This window comes from Myripristis murdjan, chromosome 24, assembly GCF_902150065.1.
Source record: "Myripristis murdjan chromosome 24, fMyrMur1.1, whole genome shotgun sequence".
Taxonomy (NCBI): domain Eukaryota; kingdom Metazoa; phylum Chordata; class Actinopteri; order Holocentriformes; family Holocentridae; genus Myripristis; species Myripristis murdjan.
The window spans coordinates 24,824,042-24,848,006 of NC_044003.1; the positions used below are offsets into that span (position 1 = coordinate 24,824,042).

Consider the following 23,965-nt stretch of genomic DNA (forward strand, 5'->3'; position numbering starts at 1 on the left):
CATAGATACACTCTGCATTTATATTCTATTCTAGTCTATTCCTGCTCCTCTGGGTCAAGGAGGATCTCAGCAGCCAGAGAAATGATGGCTCAACGTAAGTGATTTCTGAAATCATGTTTGTGCATACAAGCATGGCAACATATTTGTGTGTGAAATACCAAAGCCACTGCATAATTAACATTTCACTTGCCTTGTAATTACCTTAATATAATGCATCAGTTCAGCTGTGGGTGGTGAACAAATGAGCTGAGGTCAAAGACGTAAAGTCTGTCAAAGCTGTTTTAATAGGTGTCACATGGAGGAAAAAGGCTCCCACTGATAAAATCCTCAATCTTCCTTGTGGGTGCTTCAAGAACACCCTCACCTCAAGCACTCATACCATCATCAAGCACTTACATTTATGAATTTGTAATCAACACAGTGTCTATTGTCTGTTCACAAGTTGAGCATTAGTCCAGTCGTTATTACTCACTAATAACAGGGGTCACAGATTCCACGCCCCGGCCGTGTTAACAACACTGGATCAGTCTTGTTCGTTAGTTAAAGTGAATTCACACAGATGGTGATGGATGGGCCTGGTGCTAATGGGTGAGGGAGCTATGCCAGCGTTAGTCTTCCTGTGGTTTACCTGAGCTCTGAGTGATGGCTGAATTAGACCGCTGCGTCTGCGCCTACCTGCCTGTGTCGTAAAGGAAATCTGCAGCGACAGGCTTGCTAGCATTCAGCACTACCTGTTAGATAAGAGGATTTCATAGACGTTTCCTATACCAAACATTTCATTAATAAAAATACACCTGAATTCTCTTTATGTACAACAGAAAAGAAACATTTAACCTGCATATTCAAGATTCAATTTAATATTATGTATATATTTTCTGTATTAGAAATATCACTATTTTCTGAAATGAGGATCTTTGAACTAATGTAATAATGATCATTTCACCCATAAATCATTGAAGTACAATATTTACATATAATACACAGCCCATTTAATCTGAAACAATATTAAAATAAATGTTCAATAGATACAAAGGTTTTTTAATTCTATTTATATTTCAACAACCTTGTCAGGGAGTCCTTACACACTCCAAAATTGTAAAGCCATTCTCCTCTAACAAACTATTAAGTGCAAACAACTTTCTTTTTTTTATTTAAAAAAAAAAAAAAAAAAAAAAAAAAAAAACTATGATTGCAGCATCCAGCGTTGAGACAGAGGGTAATGACAAGCTGTTTCCCAAGTGCTTCCAAAGCTGTCTTTGAAAAAATCCTCGTGTTCCACCGTCATCATGAATACAAAATGAATGGGAAAACAAGAAAACAAGACAGAGCGAATGAAAGAAAAACAAAAATCTGTGCAAAAATACTCAATCTGTGATACCTCCAATTAGGTTTAAAAGCTTTACTTTGTGAAGGGAGCTAAACGCTCCACTCTTCCTTTGCTGTGAATGAGGGGGGAGACTGTGGATGCACAAGGGACTGCCCAGGAGGGAAAATGGAACAAGTTGCCACAGTGGGGAGATGCACCAACTCCCAAACGATCCCTCATCCTATTCCCTTTATTCTCTGCAAATACAGCTGGAGAAGATATTGCAGGTGTAGCAAATATGTCTAAATTGTCCCCACACACATCAAAAGGTTAGGTAGAGCTGTGACCATACTGCTTACACCTTGTCTGGTCTTCTGAGATCTACAGGCACAAAGGAAAGGGTACTAGTGTTTATTTTCAGACTAGATGAAGCCTTGATATGGCCACAGATGGGACACAGTAAAGAGCCAGCCAACTTCTCCTCTAAACCTCCTGGACAATTTCAAGCTTGCCCTCTTACTTCCACAGCACCCCGTTTCCCCCCCTACACAATGGGGTTTAGTTTCTACCCTGGCTTGGCCATCATCAGTTTTCTCAGGATGAGTGGTAACAAAAAAGAGTGTCCGATTGGCTGTAGTGATAGGAATGAAGATGACACGGTAGTGATGATGGTGTGAGGTGCAGCGCTGCAGGGCCTTGGCCTTGGTCATCCCTGTCTCTGTGGCATGGAGCTGTTGTTAGCAGCACCAGCACCGAGGCTATACTACTGTTCCACTGGGAGAGTTGGCCGGGTTGTTTGAGATGATAGTAATCCCTGCGGAAAGACAGACAGGCAGAGACACATTGATAACAAGACAGTAATTTGAATAACATAAAAGCGGCAATATAGATGGGTTGTGAAGTTTATCGTCAGAAGAGATGTTGCATTAACCAACCAAATGCTGAGGGTGCTGTATGAATCACAACAACCTCTAGTTGCACACAGACAATAAGAGTTTCTGAATGTAGGGAACACAGGCCTGTATTTGAGACCATTTGCTAGTTTTGTGGTGTCAAACGACAGAATCTGTGAGAGGTCTGTCACTCACCACTTTCCCTGGCCTAGCCCATGTGCAAATGAAACCCTCCTGACAGGCTGTGACCAGACAGTCCTCCAGGAAGATTAACACAGTGAGTCTCTCGTGAGCGATCTTCTTGCACACTAGTGGCTCAAGCAGGGGCACGTCCTCCATGCGTGGGCACAGCGTAGTGCCCAGAGTCTTAGCTGCGTCGGCTTTTGCTGTCCGTGAAGAGCTCAGCTGGTTAAGCTTGTCGCTGCTCTTGCTGCTGATGTGACCCATACTGTGGTTGCGCTTGTGGTCCTTTTCGTGTCGCTCTTTGCGTGAGTCATGTAGTGACAACGTGGCAAACTTGCTGACGCCAGTGGCGATGAAAGCACTGTCTATGATGCTGCTGCCCTTGGCACTGCTGTTGCTGCTGCTGCCAGTGTGACTGTTTGGGGTGCTGCCCCCTGCTGGGTTGGAGGAGTGTGGCAAGCTGTTAGACCGAGGCAGGGTGCTGGGGAGGGAGTTAGCTGGGTTGCCACTACTGCTACTACTGCTTACACTACTGTTGCCATTGGTGCCACTGGGATTGGAGGTGGTGGTGATAGCAGTAGTAGCTTGCCCAGTGACAGGAGGGCTTGTGGCACTCATAACATTAGTGTGAGTCCTGGTGCGGGAGAGAGGAAGGTGTGGGAAAAGAATGTCCTCTGTAAGGTCCCACAGACACAGCTGGGTATCCTGGCCCACTGAACCAAAGCGGTAGGTCACACTAACAGGCCTACCATCTGTAGAGTTCCTCTTAGAAAGCCGAGAGTGAGCGCTGTTGGCTCTGTCTCTGCCCCCTCCAAAGTGAATCTGCTCATGGAAGTCCTCATCACTACCACTGAACTCAGCAGGGGGGTCACCATCCTCCACACTGGTAGTGCAGTGGTCAAATGCCACCACACTCACCCACGACTTGTGGCCGTGCCCCCGTGCGATCACCCTGCAGTCTGAAAATGACCACACTGTCACCAGGTCGTCCTCCCCTCCTGCCACAATATATCGTCCATCGGGGCTCCAGCACACGCACAATAAGCCACCAAAGTAGCTCTTCATGGTTCCATGGAGCTCAGCGGCATCAAAGCCAAACACCCGCAGGAAGCCATCCTGGCTGGCACAAGCCAGAAACTTGCCGTCCGGGGAAAAAGCAAACTCGTTGAGTGCTCCCTCACCCACCGTCCAGCGGAGTAAGGGGTTGCGGGCTGACTTGCTTTTGCAAGTGTGCACAGCATAGTTATCACCTTGCTTCAGGAGCTGGTAGTGGGGGGGTGTTGTGCCGCAGGTATGTTCCACGTTGTACAGGTACATGCTGCCGCTGGAGTGAGCCACCAGAAACAGGCTCTCTGAGCCAGGAACCCATCGCACACATGTTACCCGTGACTTGTCTATCAGTCTCTGGAGGGGATACAGAATGAGAGAGAGACTGGTCAGAGTAAATCCACTATATTACTGATGGTGGATTAAATGGCTTAATACTGGCAAATGTTCACATGCACAGCTGTTGATGTTAATGTTGATGTATGATTAAATATCTAGTCCATTTTATGAACTTCCAAGTTATCTGTGCTATCTTTTGCTATTTGTCAAGAGAACCCACCTCCTCGTTGAAGAGCTTGCTGGTTTCTTTCTTAATTGGGTCGATGAGCTGCACCTGGCCAGCTGAGAAGCCCACAAGCAAGGAGACGCTCTCCGCTGTGGCTGTGAGGGGGTTGAAATCATGACACGTGGGCTGCGTTCCTTTGTATATCCTCTTGTCTATGGGCTTACTAAGGTCAGCGGCCTATAACAATAACAAATACAAAGAGAAAAGTAAAATAACTTTAGTCAACAGGAAAAGACAATCACCTCTGAAAGTTAAACTCAACCAAGTCTCTGAGGATTTGCCAGAGGACAAGTTTTACGAGTGCATGGTTGGCTGCTATCAACTAATAGTTGGTGTCTCAAAAGAGGCAAAAGACACTGTTCTTGGTGTATGACACTGATGAGTTCTGAAAATGGGAAGTCATTTACTCAAAGCGAGAGGAAGAGCAACCCCACAAGGAAATGTAGGTTAACCTGCAGTGCTTATGTCTACCAACAGGTGGTTAAGGGCACATGGAATATACAATGAGAAAACTTGATTAAAACAAAATTTCTGTTGAGTTGTTACAAGATTAAAACGTGGTTGTGTTGAGCCTATCAAAAAGCATTTGGTAAGGTGTCAACCGGTTTGCTGCAGCATGTCACACAAGTGAGAGCACTGAACTTACAGAATGAGCATCATAATGACCACAATTCATTTTCTTTCTTTTCAATTCCTGTTTATGGCCCTATTTATCACCGGCACATATGTGGTGCTACTGCTATAAGTGGTGCTGTAAGAACATAAATCCAGGCAAAAAAACAAACAAATACAACACTATACGTATATAGTAAATGCATGTATATGGCATTAGACCAATGCTGATGGGTTACATGTAAATGAAAGTTTGATGCTTTATTGCTGCAAATCCCTCCCGGTCTCTTGTGGTCTAATTGGGTGCATCATAGGCGGAAAGGAGAGAGCTCATGAAGGGATGCAACTATAATGCTGACGGATGTGTCAGAGTGAGGCAGCTCTAAATGAAATTGGGAACTTTGGCAGACTTTGATGTTCCAAGTGCCATGTTGTTGTTAAGTCTGTCCCATTTGTGACAAGAGCCTTTTAGAAAAACCTCAAACTGTGACAAAAAATTCTCTAAAGCAGAGGCAAGCAGAATCTTTAACCACTGCAGGGGAAAACAAGCCAAGATGGGCTAGGTATTCTTTTTCTTGTATTTCTTTTTCTTGTTCAGATGTGTTGGACATGAATGGTACATTGCCAACCCAGTTTAGCCAGGAAATGAAAAGCCTCATGACAGTGATTACCACAAATACATGCTGTGTCTGGACTGCTTGCTGTGGGGACAGTTTAAGTTTGTAGGTCAACTCACTGGTTGACAGTCCAATAACAGAATCAGTGGCAAAGGACACAATCATACAAATCGAAGAACAGACTGGCCAGCCTGGGGATGTTTTTCGTCTTGACTCAAACTGAATTTTATAGTCACGCAACTTGACCAGTGTGAGTCCATGAGTACTCTTCTGCTAATACATATCAAGACTGGCCATGTCCCTCAAAAAGTTGACTAACTCCCACTGCAAATTAATTAGTTATATACCCTGACCCTGCAACTGTTTTTTCCAACAAATATCCTTTCCATAACAGACCATGTGCAAAGCTAATGTGCTCATACTGATCTATGCCATAAAAAATGAGCATGAGTTTAGACAAATGTTACAGTTATCCATGAAGATCCATATTCTGTCTGAACACTTTTGTTCCCAACATGCAGACCAGACCATATTAGTGCCAGCTGGGCTGCACAAATAATCAAAATATTATCAGTTATATTCACTGATATCACGGGGGCTGCAATTTTTGGAGCAATTTAAAATGAGACAAAACATAGTATTGTGTTAGTACAGTGCTACAGAGATGCCCTGGCCTACAAATTATTTTCCAGATGTAAGAAAACATGTTTGTTGGGTAGACACTAGCAAAAACCACACTAACATTTTAATAACTTTTTCAGTGAAAATGAAACAGATAATGCACAAATTATCACTCCTACTAAAATTGTGAATTATATCACAAATGCACCATCTGTAAAATCAATCACAAAATTATCTTTTTAACCATATCATTCAGTGTTATTGCCAGCCCATAACAACCCAAACAATCCAACCACAAACAGCTGACATTTTCCAAACTCAAACAGTATATGGCATTTTAAATTGCAGTTTCCCCAGTGTTACAGAATCTATCTATCTACCTAACCGTGCATCTTCCCACCACTGCCTGCAACCACCACAAATAACCCAGCAATCTGTGGGAAACTCTGGAAACTGGAAACAGTGAAATCAGACCCAATTCTTCACTTCAGCACACACGCTATGTGTAACTTCTGGCTGTGATCTGTATAGTTTCTGCTTTACCAGCCTGTTACCATTCACTGTCTGGAGGTTGAAGTTTTGATTCCACGTGCCACTGAGGCCTGTGAGACACAATAGAGAGCTTCCTACTCACTAAAAAATGCAAGACTGTTCCCTCTTTAGTGGAATGTGTTAGAGTCAGATCAAAGGAGAATGACAGAGCGCGATCATGTGACAATCCTTGTCGAGACCATTTCTCATAAAATGATCCAGTGGACCTCCAGTTCTCTTAAGCTTTTTGATGTGCTCTCTTCTGCTCTGCTGCTTCACTGAATTACAGACCATGAATAAAACCTTCAGTCCAGTCATCACTGCCCAGGAATGTGGCTTGGCTGTATCAACCACCAATGTAGCAGTGCAGGACTTCTTTCCAAAAGAATTGCTATCTCCTTTCTAAAATTACAATCCTCTGTTTTTCCTGTTCTTTGACTGGTTTGACACCAACTTTAAAGAGGAAATCTACAAGTAGTATAACTGCTAAACTCCCTCTAATCACTCATACCCTTTTGCGTGATTCTGAGAAATTACAAATGATATCTTGCATAGGAATGGAGTAGTGGGGAATAGGTGGGGAATAATGGGACTACACACTAGGGCTCAGCGATATATTGTTAAAAACTTGTTATCTAAATATGAATATCTCAAAAGGCAGCAATATGGACAATATCAAATTTAGGGTTAGAGTCAACCTAAGACAGAGATTGGTCTGTTTTGGTCAAAAAAAAAAAATATATATATACATATATATATATTGTGGAGTATCTGCATTATCTATGTCCATTTGGTGTTGTTTTACTGTTTTTTTTGAAGAATGCTCAAATTTCACTGTTGCTACATGTGAACCCATAGTCATATGTTATTGCTATCAAGATATTTGGTATAAATATCAAGGTGTGAAATTTTGCCCATACCATGCAGCCCTACTACACCCCTCATCTTAACTGTCATTAGGTAGCTAGTCTGTTATTGCTGGATTACACCAGCTGCAGCTGTTCTAGGGACAACTACATCATCATCATCATCATCATCAATGTTATTATCACCACCACTGTGTAGACCCAAGTGGCTTGCTGCAATGACACTGACAGTGTGTACAACCAACCACTGCTTCCACATTACATCACACTCAAAGCAGGCCATAGGAGTGCACTCATCATTACATCACCAACAACAAACACGCCTCATCTCCACAACAACATCAACAGACGCTAAATATCTTTACCTCTGTGACAAAACTCAAAGAGGCAATGCTGGAGAGCGCTCTGGTAACTTGCCAAAGAGACCAGCATAAAGTAATGAACAAGGATTACCTTTATTAGCCAAGTTGCCATGCGTGCAATAATTCATGTCAGCAGTTTCACCTCTAAGACACGGGACGTCAACATCATGACACAACTCATGACAAGCCATTTCTCACACGTCCAAGGTTAAAGATTGCACTTTTCCCACGAGCAACTCATTCATCATTTCTCCAGAGTAATTCATATCCCAGCGGCCAGGTTAGCACTGACTGACAGTTTAAATCGAGTGACTGCTGGAATTTGAGGTGCACACATCTCCATCCGAGCAGAAAAGAAACAGTGGCGATGCTAGCTTGGGATGCTAATAACTAAGTTAGCCAGGTCAGCTAACGCTACATGGCCTTGTCTGGAAATCTGCGCACTTCAATAACACAAGCAAAGAGACTGACAGCCACAATGCAGCACGTCTCACGGTGTCCATGAGCTGCCCATGGACGAGGCAGGCTTTTGTTGCCGGACTTGACGCTGTTTACCTTTCTCACGCCTTTGTAGATATAAAAGTACAGTTCCCGGCCCACATTGAAACAGATTCTGTCGCCGTTACCGGACTGGTCGTTCACGTTGACGAAGGAGACTTTTACGGGGTTGGAGCCCTGCGAGTTAAAAGGCACCCTGTTTGGGCGGCTGTATTCGGAGTGAGTGAGGAGTTTATAGACGCCTTCTCGTGTAGTGAATTGAGTTTTAATTTCGTTCATCTCCTTCCCTCCTCCCTCCGCCGCCATCTTGGAAATTGGCGTTCATCCTGTCCAAACCCCGGATGTTACCGACAGCGCATGCGTTTCTCCGCCGGGGTCCAGCAGCCATGCGTTCAGATGTGATGCATACAGCACCCATGGGTGCACCCCTCCAGCCATGTGAGAGACAGCCAAAGAGTTATGTTATATTAGACAACAAGCATTAACCCTGTGGACTATCGGTGTTAACAGCTGCCATTTCTCCTGAAAAAAAGCTGGACTGTATCAAAACTGTTGAAGCAGACGAAAACAGATACCATGAACTTGGATAAGATCCCTATAAACTAATATTTGAATAGACGCTCTTACTATAGGTGGAAGGCATAAGTACACGCAGTTCTGATATGTTTTTTATATTTACTGAATTTTACCTTCTCTTTCCCCTGGAGAATCACAAACCTATCAAAGTTACAGCTAGATGAGATTTTTTACACAGCACAGGTAACAGTTACCTGGTACCTCCTGGATCACTCAGGCTCCATTCATCATGAAGCTGAAAATGGAATTGCCATTCTGTCTGAATCTCAGATAAACACAGTCTGCCTATCCTTTATAAAAAAATAAAATGAATAGTCAAACATTTGCCGAATACAGTGTTTTTGCCCATCACAATTAGTTATTAGACGGTTTCATAGGCATTATACAGAAGATGGCACAAGTAGGGGAGAGATGGTGATGATTTTGATCGCTCCAATCCGGAAAAGCATGTTCCTGATCATTCATATAGTGCCTCTTTTTTCTCCAGGCAGCACTGAAAATTTCCAGGGACATCTCAGGACATGGACGCCTTGTCCATATTCATAAAGTCCAACATATAACAGGTCTGGCCACACTAGCATTTAATTTCTTAGACCATCTTATCCTCAAATATGGTATGAATACATCCCCTGATTTAGATGGGTATTAATACTGACACCCTAATAGTGAATGCCAGCCTTAGAGGATATCATCTCACAATGTTGCGACAGTTCTCCACTATTCTAGGGTTACAGGGAGACAGTCAGCTTCTAGTAATGTCTGCTATCAAATGGGAACATTTGGATTATGTAACTGAGGTGGAGCAAGTGCAAAACACTGCCATCCTCTGGTCAGCTAAAAACATTCCCACCAGACCAGGGAATTCTTGACTTTCTGGTGTGTTCTATCTCACATATAGTATTTACTGTGTAATCAGTGATTGCTTTTTAAAAAAAATTCCTTTATGTAGGCCTCTTTAGCATTTATAGTGAGTTATGTGATGAATGAGGGGTAGATCTGTCCTTGTACTCACATATATACTCTAACTTTTCCTAATACCAGCCTCTCAGCACAGTTCTCGTTTCTGGAACCCATGTTTTAAGCATATCTTAGTCATAACAATGTTTAAACATGTTTAAGGATAATGATCTTGAGTGATCAGTTATTGAAAGTCTTGATAGACACGGAGAAACCCAAGGGTTCATTTTCCCAGTGTACGCATGTACCACAAATGAGAGCATCTTAATTCTGACATGTGCTGCAGTGGTTTGTTCAGCTGTGTCAGACGTGGGAAACTTGCAAATTTCATATTAATCTTGCTGGCCAAAAAAAGAAAAAGAAAGAAAAAAAAAGACACAGGCCTGCTGTCTCTGGGATGCCTCATGGCTTGTGTCTGTCAAGTGGTGCCGTGACAGCACATGATAGCAAAGGCAATGCACAGCTGTGACGCTGGTGGGGGGGCTGGTGGCCAGACCTGCTGCTATCAGGAAAGCCCTCGCTCTGAGTGACAGGCACCCCTTGTGACTCTGCAGCCCTATAAGGGCACATGAACTCTGGGCTCTGGACTCTGCTGCCACCCCCTACCCAATCTATCCCCTCCACCACCACTACCTCTTACACCAACACTGTAGTACTGGTGTATGGGGGGGTGACGATTCTTCTGGAAGCTTCTGAATGGGAGCTTCGAGAAACCGCCCCTTGAGTATAAAAAGACTGAGGCATTCCACCAGGTCAGCACAGAGTGAAAAGTCACTCACTTTATCACACATCAAGACTTACTGCCTACAGGAGCAGCAGGGTAGCACAGATCTGGAAATCTGCAAGAAGACCAGACAAGCAGCAGTGATTCATTCAACAACTACCTTCAAGAAATAACTGACAACAGGGATTTTATTCAAGGTAAGACTGGACACCCCAAATCAAGAACAACATTGTGTCTGTCTCTGTTATCTGGAGGAAAGTAGCCTAATTGCAAAGACAATGATGAAAAGATTATTGGTTTGTAAAATGATGACAGAGGAAGCATTAAGCTTATATTCAGCATAAATATTAAACAATAAACAATGAAAGAACACAATTAATTTAAACCCAAATTACCTCTCACGAAAATTTTGTCAGCGTCAAATCTATGTGTGGGCACAGCATGCAAGGAGCACATGGCAAAGAGGGTGACCCTGAATGTGAGAGTAATGGCGGATGAGCAGAAAGACCGGTTGACACTAAGAACAGCTACAACTGAGTCATATTGTGGAATAGAAAATTATCAAAGAGGATGGGTCCATCCCTAAAACTGTAATGTTTGAATTTAGTGATGAAAATGAAAAAAAAACTTTTAATGGCGAATTTGCTTAATGGAAGCTTTGTGGAAATGTTACCACCACAAAGCAAATATATATATATATATATTTTGTTCAAAAACAGACTATTAGATTATTACAACATTACATTTTGATAAATGAATACAAACAACAGATTAAGTATTCTCTGCTATCTTTGTTGCCTGCAGTTTCTTCCCTTCAAAGAAAGGTGTTACATGACACACGTCGCAGCTGTTGGCTGTGGGGTGGGAACACCATCCGAAACTCCACCCTTTTTTCAAATGGCAAATTGCTGATTGACAGATGCAACATGTGCAACAGGAGCCGGTGATGTAGCATCAGCAGTAGCAGCTGCCACCTCTCCTGCTTCTGCCTCTACTAGCCACGTGGCTGAGGCGATTTCAATGATAGTAGCAGAGAAGAACATAAATTAAACTTTTATAAGCAAAAAGTTACACTTAATTTCTTTGAGACAGATATATGAGAACCACTGTTTCAGCAGCTTCCTGGAAAACAGGCACATTTATCAGGATTAAAATTGGTATCCTCTCATAACTACTGTTTGCTTTCCTTTATTCAGATGCCAGAGAAAGCTGGACACGCAATGGAGGAGGAAGTGGAGACCTTTGCTTTCCAGGCTGAGATTGCTCAGCTGATGTCCCTGATCATCAACACCTTCTACTCAAACAAAGAGATCTTCCTTAGGGAACTCATCTCCAACTCTTCAGATGTAAGTCGAATACCTACTTTCTTTCAATAATAAATTTTCCAAATGTAAACTGCCATAGTATGTAATACACAATAAATGGATCACACACAGGAATGATCCATAATTTGCGCTTACTCTCTTGTGTGCCAAACATCACTGGTTGACTTCTCTATCTCATTCCTGCAGGCTTTGGACAAAATCAGATATGAAAGTTTAACAGACCCCAGCAGACTTGAGTCCTGCAAAGAGCTGAAGATTGAAATCAGGCCTGATCTGCATGCCCGCACCTTGACCCTGATTGACACAGGCATTGGCATGACCAAAGCTGACTTGATCAACAACCTGGGAACCATCGCTAAGTCTGGCACCAAGGCTTTCATGGAGGCCCTGCAGGCTGGAGCTGACATCTCCATGATCGGTCAGTTTGGTGTGGGTTTCTACTCCGCCTACCTGGTAGCAGAGAAAGTCACAGTCATCACCAAGCACAATGATGACGAACAGTATGTGTGGGAGTCTGCAGCTGGAGGTTCATTCACAGTCAGACCTGACACAGGTAAGGATTTTTTTTTACTACTGTGGCACTCTTATAAATAATTTATATAGGGACCATGGTTTGAAACATTACCTGACTCTGCTCTCATCCTCAATTGTAACACTAATTTTAGGTGAGTCGATCGGCCGTGGAACCAAAGTGATCCTACACCTCAAAGAAGACCAGTCAGAGTACTGCGAGGAGAAGCGCATCAAAGAAGTTGTGAAGAAGCATTCACAGTTCATTGGCTACCCCATTACACTTTATGTAAGTTACTGTAGAGGACTGACATCTATAGTAATAAATGATATAATAAAGCTTAAAAGAATGTCTTAAAGATGCTGACTTGTAATAAAAAAGAAAAAATCCTAAACTACTGTTCTTGTTATGTATTCAAGGTGGAGAAGTCTAGGGAAAAGGAAGTGGACCTTGATGAGGGAGAAAAGGAGGAGGAGGTTGAGAAGGATGCTGCTGAGGACAAGGACAAACCTAAGATTGAAGATGTTGGCTCTGATGAGGATGAGGACACAAAGGAGGGCAAGAACAAGAGGAAGAAGAAGGTCAAGGAGAAGTACATTGATGCTCAGGAGCTGAACAAGACTAAGCCCATCTGGACCCGTAACCCTGACGACATCACCAATGAAGAGTACGGAGAGTTTTACAAGAGTCTGACCAACGACTGGGAGGACCATCTGGCTGTCAAGGTAAATCTATTGATGTGAAACAAAGCAATAAGCACAAACCACCCACCTAAAATCTCTCCTAGCACCACGTCAGGTAGTGTTCTTGTTCATTCTTCCTCATACTCATACCTCTTTCTGGTCTTGGCAGCACTTCTCAGTTGAGGGCCAGCTGGAGTTCCGCGCCTTGCTCTTTGTGCCTAGGAGGGCTTCATTTGACCTCTTTGAAAACAAGAAAAGGAGAAACAACATCAAGCTGTATGTGCGCAGGGTTTTCATCATGGACAACTGTGAGGAGCTAATGCCAGAGTACCTCAGTGAGTATCCCACTAAGAAATGGACAAACTTATTAGTATTAGTGACAATGTTCTATGTGGTATTTAGTCACGACCTAATGGCCGTAAATGTATTAAGTGTAATTACACTATCTTTTGAAATCTTAGCAGCACTCCTCACTAACATTACTGTATTACTACATTGAAGAAATTAATTTTAACACTGACCAATTTGTCTGTGTCCTTCCTCATCAGACTTCATCAAGGGTGTGGTGGACTCTGAGGATCTGCCCCTGAACATCTCCAGAGAGATGCTGCAGCAGAGCAAAATCCTGAAGGTCATCCGCAAGAACCTGGTCAAGAAGTGCCTGGAGCTTTTCACTGAACTGGCTGAGGACAAGGACAACTACAAGAAGTTCTATGAGCAGTTCTCAAAGAACATCAAGGTCAGTAGATCTGTCTTGTTTGTTCAATTCTCCTTCATTTGGAATATTTAAACTTATTTGTATTCAAGCTGCAGTTTAGTCATTACAATATTTCTTTTTTGTATTGTAGCTGGGCATCCATGAGGACTCCCAGAACAGGAAGAAGCTGTCTGAGCTGCTGCGTTATTACACTTCAAATTCAGCTGATGAGATGGTTTCACTGAAGGATTATGTTTCACGCATGAAGGACAACCAGAAACATATCTACTACATCACTGGTTAGTCATTTCTATTTACATTCCTTTTATTCTACTTTCTTGAGGGAAAATATGGGATTATTAGATTGCATTCTGATTCCCTTTCATTTTCTGTGACAGGTGAAACCAAGGAGCAGGTTGCCAACTCCGCCTTTGTGGAGCGCCTTCGCAAGGCTGGCCTTGAGGTCATCTACATGATTGAGCCCATTGATGAATACTGTGTCCAGCAGCTGAAGGAGTATGATGGCAAGAACCTGGTTTCAGTGACCAAGGAGGGCCTGGAGCTGCCTGAGGACGACGATGAGAAGAAGAGGCAGGAAGAACTCAAAACTAAATTTGAGAACCTTTGCAAGATCATGAAGGACATCCTTGACAAGAAGATTGAAAAGGTCATATTTTCTGCACTTAATATGTTTACTATTTTCATATTTTATATTGGATTTATATATTGGTCCATGTTGTGTTTGATCATGACTATAATGTAGAATCTTCTTATCAACAGGTTGTAGTCTCCAACCGCCTGGTCTCTTCCCCTTGCTGCATTGTGACCAGCACCTACGGCTGGACAGCTAATATGGAGAGGATCATGAAGTCTCAAGCACTCAGGGACAACTCCACCATGGGCTACATGACAGCCAAGAAGCACCTGGAGATCAACCCCCAGCATCCCATTGTTGAGACACTGAGGGAAAAGGCGGAGGCAGACAAGAATGACAAGGCTGTAAAGGATCTTGTCATCCTGCTGTTCGAGACTGCCCTGCTGTCCTCAGGTTTCACACTGGAGGACCCTCAGACACATGCCAACCGCATTTACAGAATGATCAAGCTTGGTCTGGGTAAGTTGTTTCCCCTTGACTCCAGACAATAGCGACAATAAGAACTGGTTGTTGTAAACTGATTAGTAGTCAATATCAAGGAACTTCTGTTCTGATGTACCCCCTTTTTTTTCTCTAGGCATTGATGATGATGACTCTACAGTTGAGGACCTCATTCAGCCTAGTGAAGATGATATGCCTGTTTTGGAAGGAGATGATGACACATCCAGAATGGAGGAAGTTGACTAAGACATTGTCAAAGTACACAATTCCTTGCTTTCATCTTTAACTTTATTATTTTTCTAAGTTATAGTACCTCTTCCAAACAGACTTTTTTGTTTTTACACAGCTGCCTTATTCCTTAACTAGTAATATTTAAAGATCACCACAAGTTATTTCATGCAATTAATGTACCCTAATCCACCACCGCACAGTGGCTTATTTTCAACAAGTGGAAATTCACAAGTTAATGGGAATTTGACTCCGCTCTCATTTTGTAACTGTTAAATATTTTTTATGAAAAGAATACATATTTGTAATAAAATGTATTTAGAAATATGAGCTGCATTGTCTGTTATTGAGTCTGTGTAATGCATTTCTAATTTTTTTCATCTTGCTTTAAAGGAACTCAGGTCAAAAGGGGATACACTGGGAAGGGACATAATTCTTCACTTTAGGCTTTTTTTTTTTTTTTTTTTAAGTTTTTTCTTTTCTTTCATTCATTTCTGTGGAATGATGCGGTGAGCATCACTCATTTCTGCTGAACTCCTGTTTCAGCTCAACCTCACTCAGTTCCCACAGCTACTTACCCTAAATCCCGCCCTCTTCATTGAGTTGAATGGGAACGGGGCGTGTAGAGACAATATGATTGACAGATCGCCCAGCCTGTCAGCGGCCACCTGCAAGCTTTAGCTAGGAAGATTCCAGATGGTTCTGGAAGCTCAGGATTTCTCGAACACTCTGAAGGCTTAGAAAAGCCGCTCCGCTTCCTTCTCTCAGTCTGAACCCTGCTAGGCTGTACGGTCGAGGCTACCCATCAATTTCATAGCTGACTGTTCGGTACACGGAAGAGCAAGGTAAATAAATGAAACAGCATTGTCACTGCATTTCAGGAGTATTAAAATAACGCTTAATGTATTTTTTTTATATAGTACTTATCACTTATTACAGTGTTAATATGGCTAGCCACCATTAACTGTTAGCTTAACTATTAGATTGCTAATGATAGCGTTTACCGTTTTCATTCGAAGTTGATCCGCTCCTGACATGACGATAAGATGCTACAGCATGCATTGTTGATAATGATAATGGTGTCATTTGTGGAAATACAGTATTATCCATCTTACTTAATGACTGTGGTACAGCCATCTCACTATGTTAACGTTAGTGGTTGATGTAACGTTAGTGACCGGCTGGTTTTTAATTGGCTTATTTGCGATGAGTTTTTTAAACCATTCTAAAACTTTCCCCCAGATCTTCGCGTTAAATTTTCAAAACCACATTTTCCCTTTGTTACTCAAGCAAGAAGCCACGGCAGCCACACGCACCACATGGTGCAGCCAGGACACTTGCCAAGCAGGAATTATGATAGGCAGGCGCTCAATCCAACTGACGTTTATCTGATTTGTCTGCGGAAAAAAATGCGCCTAAGTTTTCAGGTGATGGACTTTGCAATAATTAAAAACTTATTTACCATAACAAAGAGCGGGAAATGTTTTTTCCAAATTATGTCAGAAGACGGAGTCGCTTTCTATTCCTATAGAAACTGCTGGAGAGTCCTGGTAGCTTCTAGAATCATGCATTTTGTCGGGTGAGCCGGCAGGTGGAGTGTTTTTTTCCCCCGATACAGGGATGCACTTACAACCATGTGCTTCTCAGACGTTAATATCCAAACACCTAGTTCAAATCTGAGATTAGGGTACACGACCTAAATATCGGCTGTGAGGTATTTCTCTTTGTAGTTACCTTAAAGTAACCCTTTACATTGTGCTCTTGGTTCTCATCGAGGTTGATTACCTTATTGTAAATTGGTTGAGAAACCCTGCAAGTGATCAAATTCTTCTCAGTTGTTAAATTACTGCACTGTCCATGGGTGTATTTTAGTCCAGTTGCATCACTAGTAAGATCACCATGCTGTAACTTGTCTAATAGCAGAAGCAAGTGAATGTAGTCTAGTTTGCCAAAGATGAATTATAGGAATGGCGCTCAGTGAGGAGTGGACAGCCTGCATGTATAAGCCATAAGCCTGTGCACATGAACCATCATTATTGATGCACACCTCATCGCCCCATGGCCTGATTGTGAATGCCCTTTGCTTTAACATCATTGTATACATTGAAATATGTGACAGACAATTGATAACGGTTTACTGATCCATGTTTTTCCATAAATGTTGCAAAATCACAATACCAGGATGATGTGATAGTGCACTTAAAAGCTATTCCAGTTACATCATTTAGGGACTCAATAGTGGGTTAATTAATCTATAGATCATTGAACATAACAGCCTAGCACACGGTCACAGCAAGCCTGTGCAACTGTAAAAATGAAGCAAGCTTAAGTGGCAATTCATGGCGTTATGAGAGTGTAATGTCATGATGCAGGTTAATCATTTTTTAGTCTTGATCAACTCAGCTGTAAAGACATGTTGGCAATACTATGCCTAAGGGAAAAATAGTTCCAAATGATGAGAAATGATACTATATATAGAACTGTCCTTAGTATAACCCCAACAATGTATACCATAATGAGAATTTTTCATTTATCATGACTTATGATAAATGTAAATTTGTCTCTTCTGCCCAGATGCCTGAATCACACGACCAGCCAATGGAGGAGGAGGCTGAGACCTTTGCCTTCCAGGCTGAGATTGCTCAGCTGATGTCCCTGATCATTAACACTTTCTATTCCAACAAAGAGATCTTCCTTAGGGAGCTTATCTCCAACTCCTCAGATGTAAGCTAATGACAATATTGGTCCAAGTGTATTATCAGTCTAGTATGTTGTGTTGTAGGTAAACATTCATAGAACTTGTACAACAGATGATGCTAATATTGTCTTAACATAAATTTGCCATATGTTGCAGAACTACTATCAGACTGAAAATCACAAAATAATATTCTGTAGACTAATGAAGAATCCATAAAACCTGTTTTCAATGGTTAATTCTTTAGGCCCTGGACAAAATTCGCTATGAGAGTCTCACTGACCCTTCCAAGCTGGACTCTGGCAAGGACCTCAAGATTGAAATCATTCCCAACAAAGAGGAGCGCACCTTGACCCTGATTGACACAGGCATTGGCATGACCAAAGCTGACTTGATCAACAACCTGGGAACCATCGCTAAGTCTGGCACCAAGGCTTTCATGGAGGCCCTGCAGGCTGGAGCTGACATCTCCATGATTGGCCAGTTTGGTGTAGGTTTCTACTCCGCCTACCTGGTAGCAGAAAAGGTGACAGTCATCACCAAGCACAATGATGACGAACAGTATGCCTGGGAATCTTCTGCTGGAGGCTCTTTCACCGTTAAAGTTGATAACTGTAAGTGATGTGAAAGCTGAATTGGGTGATGCCTTGTCATTTAATTACAATGGCTTCTGTCTGGTTTCTGTTTTGTGTAGCTCATTTTAACTTTATTTTTCCCCCCGTATAGCTGAGCCCATTGGGCGTGGAACCAAGGTGATCCTGCACCTGAAGGATGACCAGACAGAGTACATTGAGGAGCGAAGGGTCAAAGAGATTGTGAAGAAGCATTCACAGTTCATTGGCTACCCCATCACGCTTTTTGTAAGCACTCAAATCAATACACGTAGTCCCTCTTAGTACCATTAAATGTAAGATTTGAACTCGGATAATACTTAATTATCTTAATAATAATACTTAAATAATTCATGATTGGACTCAAAAAGCATCTTGTATCATTTACGCACCCCCATTTGTCTTGAATGTCCAAAAAAAAACATTTAATTGCATGTGTCACAGAGCAAAGGTCTCAAATTGTAGCTATTTCTGTTCGCATGCAGTTGATCAACAACTTCCACCAAGAGCAACAAGATGTGAAAATTCTTCATACAGTGTAATCAAAGTCTTGACTCTCCATTTGTATATTCAGTATTCCCTAAGCAAATGCACTTTCACTAAAACAATAGTAAATAAATCTTTACTGGAAGGGACGTGTCACTGTAGCCAATAAGTGAGGAGGACTCCTGCTAGAAATAAAAATCAGACATGGGTGTTCAGTTTGACGGAGGCCTTCCAGCACTGGCTAGACTTTTAGCAGATGTTTCAGTTGTGGAGTGCAAGAGCTGTGGTCTTTATTTTTTAAAAACTTGATCACATCAGAGCTGTTTGTTACCTATTTCAGTATGATAGAAAATGCAAATATATGCTAGCCTTCATCATTTGACATCTATAAAGAAGCTAAACTCTGACCCCAAAGTATTTCATTTTTTTTTTTTTTTACAGTAGACCGCTGACTCTGAAAATGGTGGATTTCCCAGAGCTTTACAGCTTCATAAACCTTGTTTATTTCCATGATTCAAATAGAAAATGCTAAGACTACTGTCACATTAGAGCTGTAATCAATGTCTTTAACCTCCTTTTTTGTTAGTTACTATTGTAATTTAGCTAAATCAGGTTGATTCTAGCCAGCACAAAGGATGTCTGGTTGAGTCAGCGGATCCTCTGGCTGCCTAGTGATAATAGAAAAATGCAGCAGGCAGCTCAGCTTTGTAGGCTTCAACCCAAAAGGCACAGCAGCATGCGGCATGTTAGACCTTCTAAACGTGTCACTTGTAATTGGGCTGTACTATTACTGACACTTGATGATATCTCTCTTCGTAACATCACTGAACAAAGTCCCTTCGCTGTTCATATTTGAACAGAGGAATGTCAGTGAAATGTAGATGCATTGATCTAGTTTTCCTGCTAATGTTGAGGCTAGGAGCATAAGGTAGATATGCTGGGTGAGCTGCCAGGATAGTGATATGACAGAGGGGAAACCAGAGCTTAAATGGGTGGATCTACAGACCATAAAAAAAACACTAAGAAATTTTTATTTCCTAAAGACTAAGCTTTGTACTTGGGATAATGCTAATTATATACACTTGACAGGTGATGCTAAGGTTTTGGCAGATCATCCTTGTGTTGCCAGTAAATCATCACTTAATAAATAGTAGCAATGGGTCATTGTCCAAAAACTTTATTATGAAATGTTTAGTGAGTAATGACTTTTTCTTATTTAGGTGGAGAAAGAGCGTGACAAAGAAGTGAGCGATGATGAGGCAGAGGAGGAGGAGAAGGAGAAAGAAAAGGATGAGGACGATGAGGATAAGGATGAGGACAAGCCAGAGATTGAGGATGTTGGCTCTGATGAGGAGCACGACCATGACCACGACCATGACAAATCTTCAGACAAAAAGAAGAAGAAGAAGAAGATCAAGGAGAAGTACATTGACCAGGAAGAGCTGAACAAGACGAAGCCCCTGTGGACCCGTAACCCTGATGACATCACCAATGAAGAGTACGGAGAATTTTACAAGAGTCTCACCAATGACTGGGAGGACCATCTGGCTGTTAAGGTGAGGAATTCAGTTCATGTTGTGTTCAGTATCAGGTGCCATCACTGACATTTCAGTGTTTCCTTCTCAACGTTTAAATGTGGAAATATACTTTTTACATTAGGTATGTATTTACATGTGATGTTAACTTGAGAACCATCTGCAAAAATGATCCAATCAACTTGTTTTCCCACAGCACTTCTCAGTAGAGGGCCAGCTGGAGTTCCGTGCCCTGCTATTCGTACCTCGTCGTGCTCCCTTTGACCTCTTTGAGAACAAGAAGAAGAAGAACAACATTAAGTTATACGTGCGCAGGGTCTTCATTATGGACAACTGTGATGAACTCATTCCTGAGTACCTCAGTGAGTAACAACCACATCTGCAATGGCTAAAGCTTGGAGACAGAAAAGTGTTGAACTTTTTGCATGCCTGTGATTTCTATATTGAAAGTAGCACCTATTAATGAAAGAAATGGTTCACTCTCTTAATGAGTTTTAATTTATTGCACAAAACCTTATTTTTCTGCGGTGGGGGGACTTGGTCAGGTTAGTAACTGTATACATAAATAAGGACGTTCCAATAAGTATAAAGTATATGATTCACTGCCTGCCACATTTTCCTTATTTGTTTATCAGACCTTTTCAGTAGATTGGTGAGTTTGCAAGGCTTAGGTTAAGGTAGTTTTTTTCCTCACTTAAAATTATTTATAGTTTGTGCCATCTATTTACATCAGTGTAACGCTGTCTTGAGAAATACTTTTTGACTAATGGGTCGAAATTTTATCTTCATTGTTCCTCATCAGACTTCATCAAGGGTGTGGTGGACTCTGAGGATCTGCCCCTGAACATCTCCAGAGAGATGCTGCAGCAGAGCAAAATCCTGAAGGTCATCCGCAAGAACCTGGTCAAGAAGTGCCTGGAGCTTTTCACTGAACTGGCTGAGGACAAGGACAACTACAAGAAGTACTACGAGCAGTTCTCAAAGAACATCAAGGTCAGTTGCCTCACTTTGTATTCCCCATGCTGAAATCAGACCAACTCAGGTCAAAACTATTACAACCACCTTATGAGTTTTTTAACTTCATGGTCTTGTGTTTCTATACAATTTGTCATGATCTCACTAGTCAAGATGACAGAAATTAAATTGTAGTGTTACTGGGATTATAAATTGATTTGAAAGGTGGCAATATGTACAAATAAAATTGATCAGCCTCCTATTTGTCCAAGAAACAATTGAATTGTAGTTAGTGGTTACTGATTATCCCACTGACCTTTCATGCAGCAGCCACCTGTCTGATCCTCTTAACATACTGTAGCTGTAAGCTGCTTTTAGTGCTATACAGAGCTCCTTGCTGCCATCTCCTGTCTTAAGTGGAGACTTTCTGTGTCATTTTTACAATTACATGAACCTCTGCTCAGGTTGTGTAATAAATCCATTTTAGAGATATTAGCATTACTGTGTTAGTAGCCACATTCATTGGTATTATACTTGGTGTACTACAACCCTTCATTGTTTCCCACCACATGTTACAGACACTTAGAATGTAATTAATTGAACATATTTTTCTAGCTGGGCATCCATGAGGACTCCCAGAACAGGAAGAAGCTGTCTGAGCTGCTGCGGTATTACACCTCAGCCTCTGGAGATGAAATGGTTTCTCTTAAGGACTATGTCACACGCATGAAGGACTCCCAGAAGCACATCTACTACATCACTGGTGAGGATGCTGTGTGACGTCTAGTCTGTAGAGCGTAAATGCATATTTAAAGAATAGCATTTTAACATTTTGATGTAAGAGAATCCATGATTCAGTACATGATTAATTTCAAATTTTTAAATATTTTTTGACAAAACTGTCATGGCTGTATTTCAGGTGAGACCAAAGATCAGGTTGCTAACTCCGCCTTTGTGGAGCGCCTTCGCAAAGCTGGCCTTGAGGTCATCTACATGATTGAGCCCATTGATGAATACTGTGTCCAGCAGCTGAAGGAATTCGAGGGCAAGAATCTGGTTTCAGTGACCAAGGAGGGTCTGGAGCTGCCTGAGGACGAGGATGAGAAGAAGAGGCAGGAGGAAAAGAAATCACAGTTTGAAAATCTGTGCAAGATCATGAAGGACATTCTGGAGAAGAAGGTGGAGAAGGTATGGGAACGAGCCACCAATTCATACATCATGTGTTCTGTGACCCATGAAAAATAAAAGCCATGACATCCCATTTTAAACCAAATCAATTTGTTCACACTAATGCCCTGTCAGGTGAATGTCCCAGAATTAGGGAAATGGCTTTAAATCTTGTTTGCCTCCACAGGTTACTGTCTCCAACCGCCTGGTCTCTTCCCCTTGCTGCATTGTGACCAGCACATATGGCTGGACGGCTAATATGGAGAGGATCATGAAGGCCCAGGCACTGAGGGATAACTCCACCATGGGCTACATGGCTGCTAAAAAGCACCTAGAGATCAATCCTGACCATCCTATTGTGGAGACCCTGAGGCAGAAGGCAGAGGCAGACAAAAATGACAAGTCTGTGAAAGATCTGGTCATCCTGCTGTTCGAGACTGCCCTGCTGTCCTCAGGTTTCACCTTGGATGACCCACAGACCCACTCCAACCGTATCTACAGAATGATCAAGTTGGGACTGGGTGAGTACCTACATGTTCATGTTGTACTTCATGACATTTGTTTTATGCCTCTTGTGTATATTTAAGTATACATGCTATGAATGTAAGTTTGATTATTGTACATTTACTCACTGGCCCTTACTGTGCAACACAGGCAGACTACAACATAATGGCAGTTTTTCAGCTTCATAAATTTGCTTCCTCTCTCAGGTATCGATGAAGATGACCTGGCATCAGATGAGCCCACTTCTGCCCCAGCCGAGGACATGCCCCCTCTGGAAGGGGACGATGACACATCCAGGATGGAGGAGGTGGACTAGGCTGATGGTGTTCATCTGCCTGCTAGCATTCAGCAGTAGTGTTTTACAAAGACAAGTTTGATGTTGTTAATGAACCAGGAATGCCCCCCCCCCAACCCTGTAATTACATCTCACTCAGCCTCCCCTTTGCATTGACCATATGCAGTTCAAATTCATTCCTTAAACCTTTTTTTTTGTTGTTGTTGTTTAAAGTCATCACTTTTTGTATCTTGAGTTGTATCAATGATTTTTTTTGTATTTATTGACATTCCAACATTCTTTGTGTGTTCTGGCTATTACTGTAAATATCTAATCAAAAAAATATTCATCCCGTTAATGAAAACGGTGGGACCCACAATAAAGTTTACCATGTTAACCTGTTACACTCTCTTGTGTGGATATATCTTTTGTGATGAGGATGTCTAGGTTTTAAAATTTGCTGCTTATAAAAATACACTAGAAGAAGTGCATTTTTATAAGTAATTATATAACTGAGGTTTCATAATGACCAAAAGGCAGTTTCTGTAAGTAAATAACTGGTTATCACTTGGTTAGCAAAGGTGACTCAAGGGGGTCAATATATTCCTTTTGAATATTGTAATAAATTATTGCATGGAGCTTCTACAGTGGCTCCAGCTGCGCACGAGTCGGGCAGGCAATAGTTGTATTTTAAAGTGAGTATGAAATATTACATCTTTGCTTCATTTGGGGACATTTATTATTAAAAGGCTTGAATAAAGAGTTTTTTTCAGTGGTAAATTTATGAGATCTCCACTCAACCAGCACTGAATGGGGTGGTTGTGATAGTAACACCAGGTGG

The 23,965-nt window shown here is 41.8% G+C and overlaps 2 protein-coding genes across 3 annotated transcripts; one reads left to right on the forward strand and one right to left on the reverse strand.

Annotated features, from left to right (window-relative positions):
* Positions 1–264: 264 nt before the first annotated feature.
* Positions 265–8,452, reverse strand: wdr20b (WD repeat domain 20b). Its single transcript, XM_030047175.1, has 4 exons — positions 8,159–8,452; positions 3,989–4,171; positions 2,395–3,786; positions 265–2,120 (listed from the first exon to the last, which is right to left on the reverse strand). The coding sequence occupies exons 1-4, from the start codon at positions 8,405–8,407 to the stop codon at positions 2,070–2,072; spliced, it is 1,875 nt and encodes a 624-aa protein (XP_029903035.1). The 5' UTR covers positions 8,408–8,452; the 3' UTR covers positions 265–2,069.
* Positions 8,453–11,554: 3,102 nt separating this feature from the next.
* Positions 11,555–23,528, forward strand: hsp90aa1.2 (heat shock protein 90, alpha (cytosolic), class A member 1, tandem duplicate 2). 2 transcript variants are annotated; one of them, XM_030047540.1, is made up of 11 exons: positions 15,599–15,743; positions 17,473–17,622; positions 17,841–18,207; positions 18,320–18,453; positions 19,911–20,246; positions 20,422–20,587; positions 21,028–21,218; positions 21,795–21,942; positions 22,099–22,367; positions 22,534–22,867; positions 23,057–23,528. In XM_030047540.1, the coding sequence occupies exons 2-11, from the start codon at positions 17,473–17,475 to the stop codon at positions 23,164–23,166; spliced, it is 2,205 nt and encodes a 734-aa protein (XP_029903400.1). In that variant the 5' UTR covers positions 15,599–15,743; the 3' UTR covers positions 23,167–23,528. The 2 variants fall into 2 exon arrangements, with proteins under 2 accessions (XP_029903401.1, XP_029903400.1); XM_030047541.1 differs by lacking the exons at positions 15,599–15,743; positions 17,473–17,622; positions 17,841–18,207; ... (6 more) ...; positions 22,534–22,867; positions 23,057–23,528 and adding exons at positions 11,555–11,704; positions 11,870–12,236; positions 12,349–12,482; ... (5 more) ...; positions 14,355–14,688; positions 14,807–14,951.
* Positions 23,529–23,965: the final 437 nt, after the last annotated feature.

Bases quoted from the DNA above. Each gene is read 5' to 3' on its own strand.
- wdr20b (XM_030047175.1), bottom strand. From the start codon at position 8,407: ATGGCGGCGGAGGGAGGAGGGAAGGAGATGAACGAAATTAAAACTCAA. The intron at 3,787-3,988 runs GTGGGTTCTCTT...TATCCCCTCCAG, and splicing joins GCAAGCTCTTCAACGAGGAG to AGACTGATAGACAAGTCACG. The intron at 2,121-2,394 runs GTGAGTGACAGA...GTCTTTCCGCAG, and splicing joins GGGCTAGGCCAGGGAAAGTG to GGATTACTATCATCTCAAAC.
- hsp90aa1.2 (XM_030047540.1), top strand. From the start codon at position 17,473: ATGCCTGAATCACACGACCAGCCAATGGAGGAGGAGGCTGAGACCTTT. The intron at 17,623-17,840 runs GTAAGCTAATGA...TTAATTCTTTAG, and splicing joins TTATCTCCAACTCCTCAGAT to GCCCTGGACAAAATTCGCTA. The intron at 20,588-21,027 runs GTGAGTAACAAC...GTTCCTCATCAG, and splicing joins ACTCATTCCTGAGTACCTCA to ACTTCATCAAGGGTGTGGTG.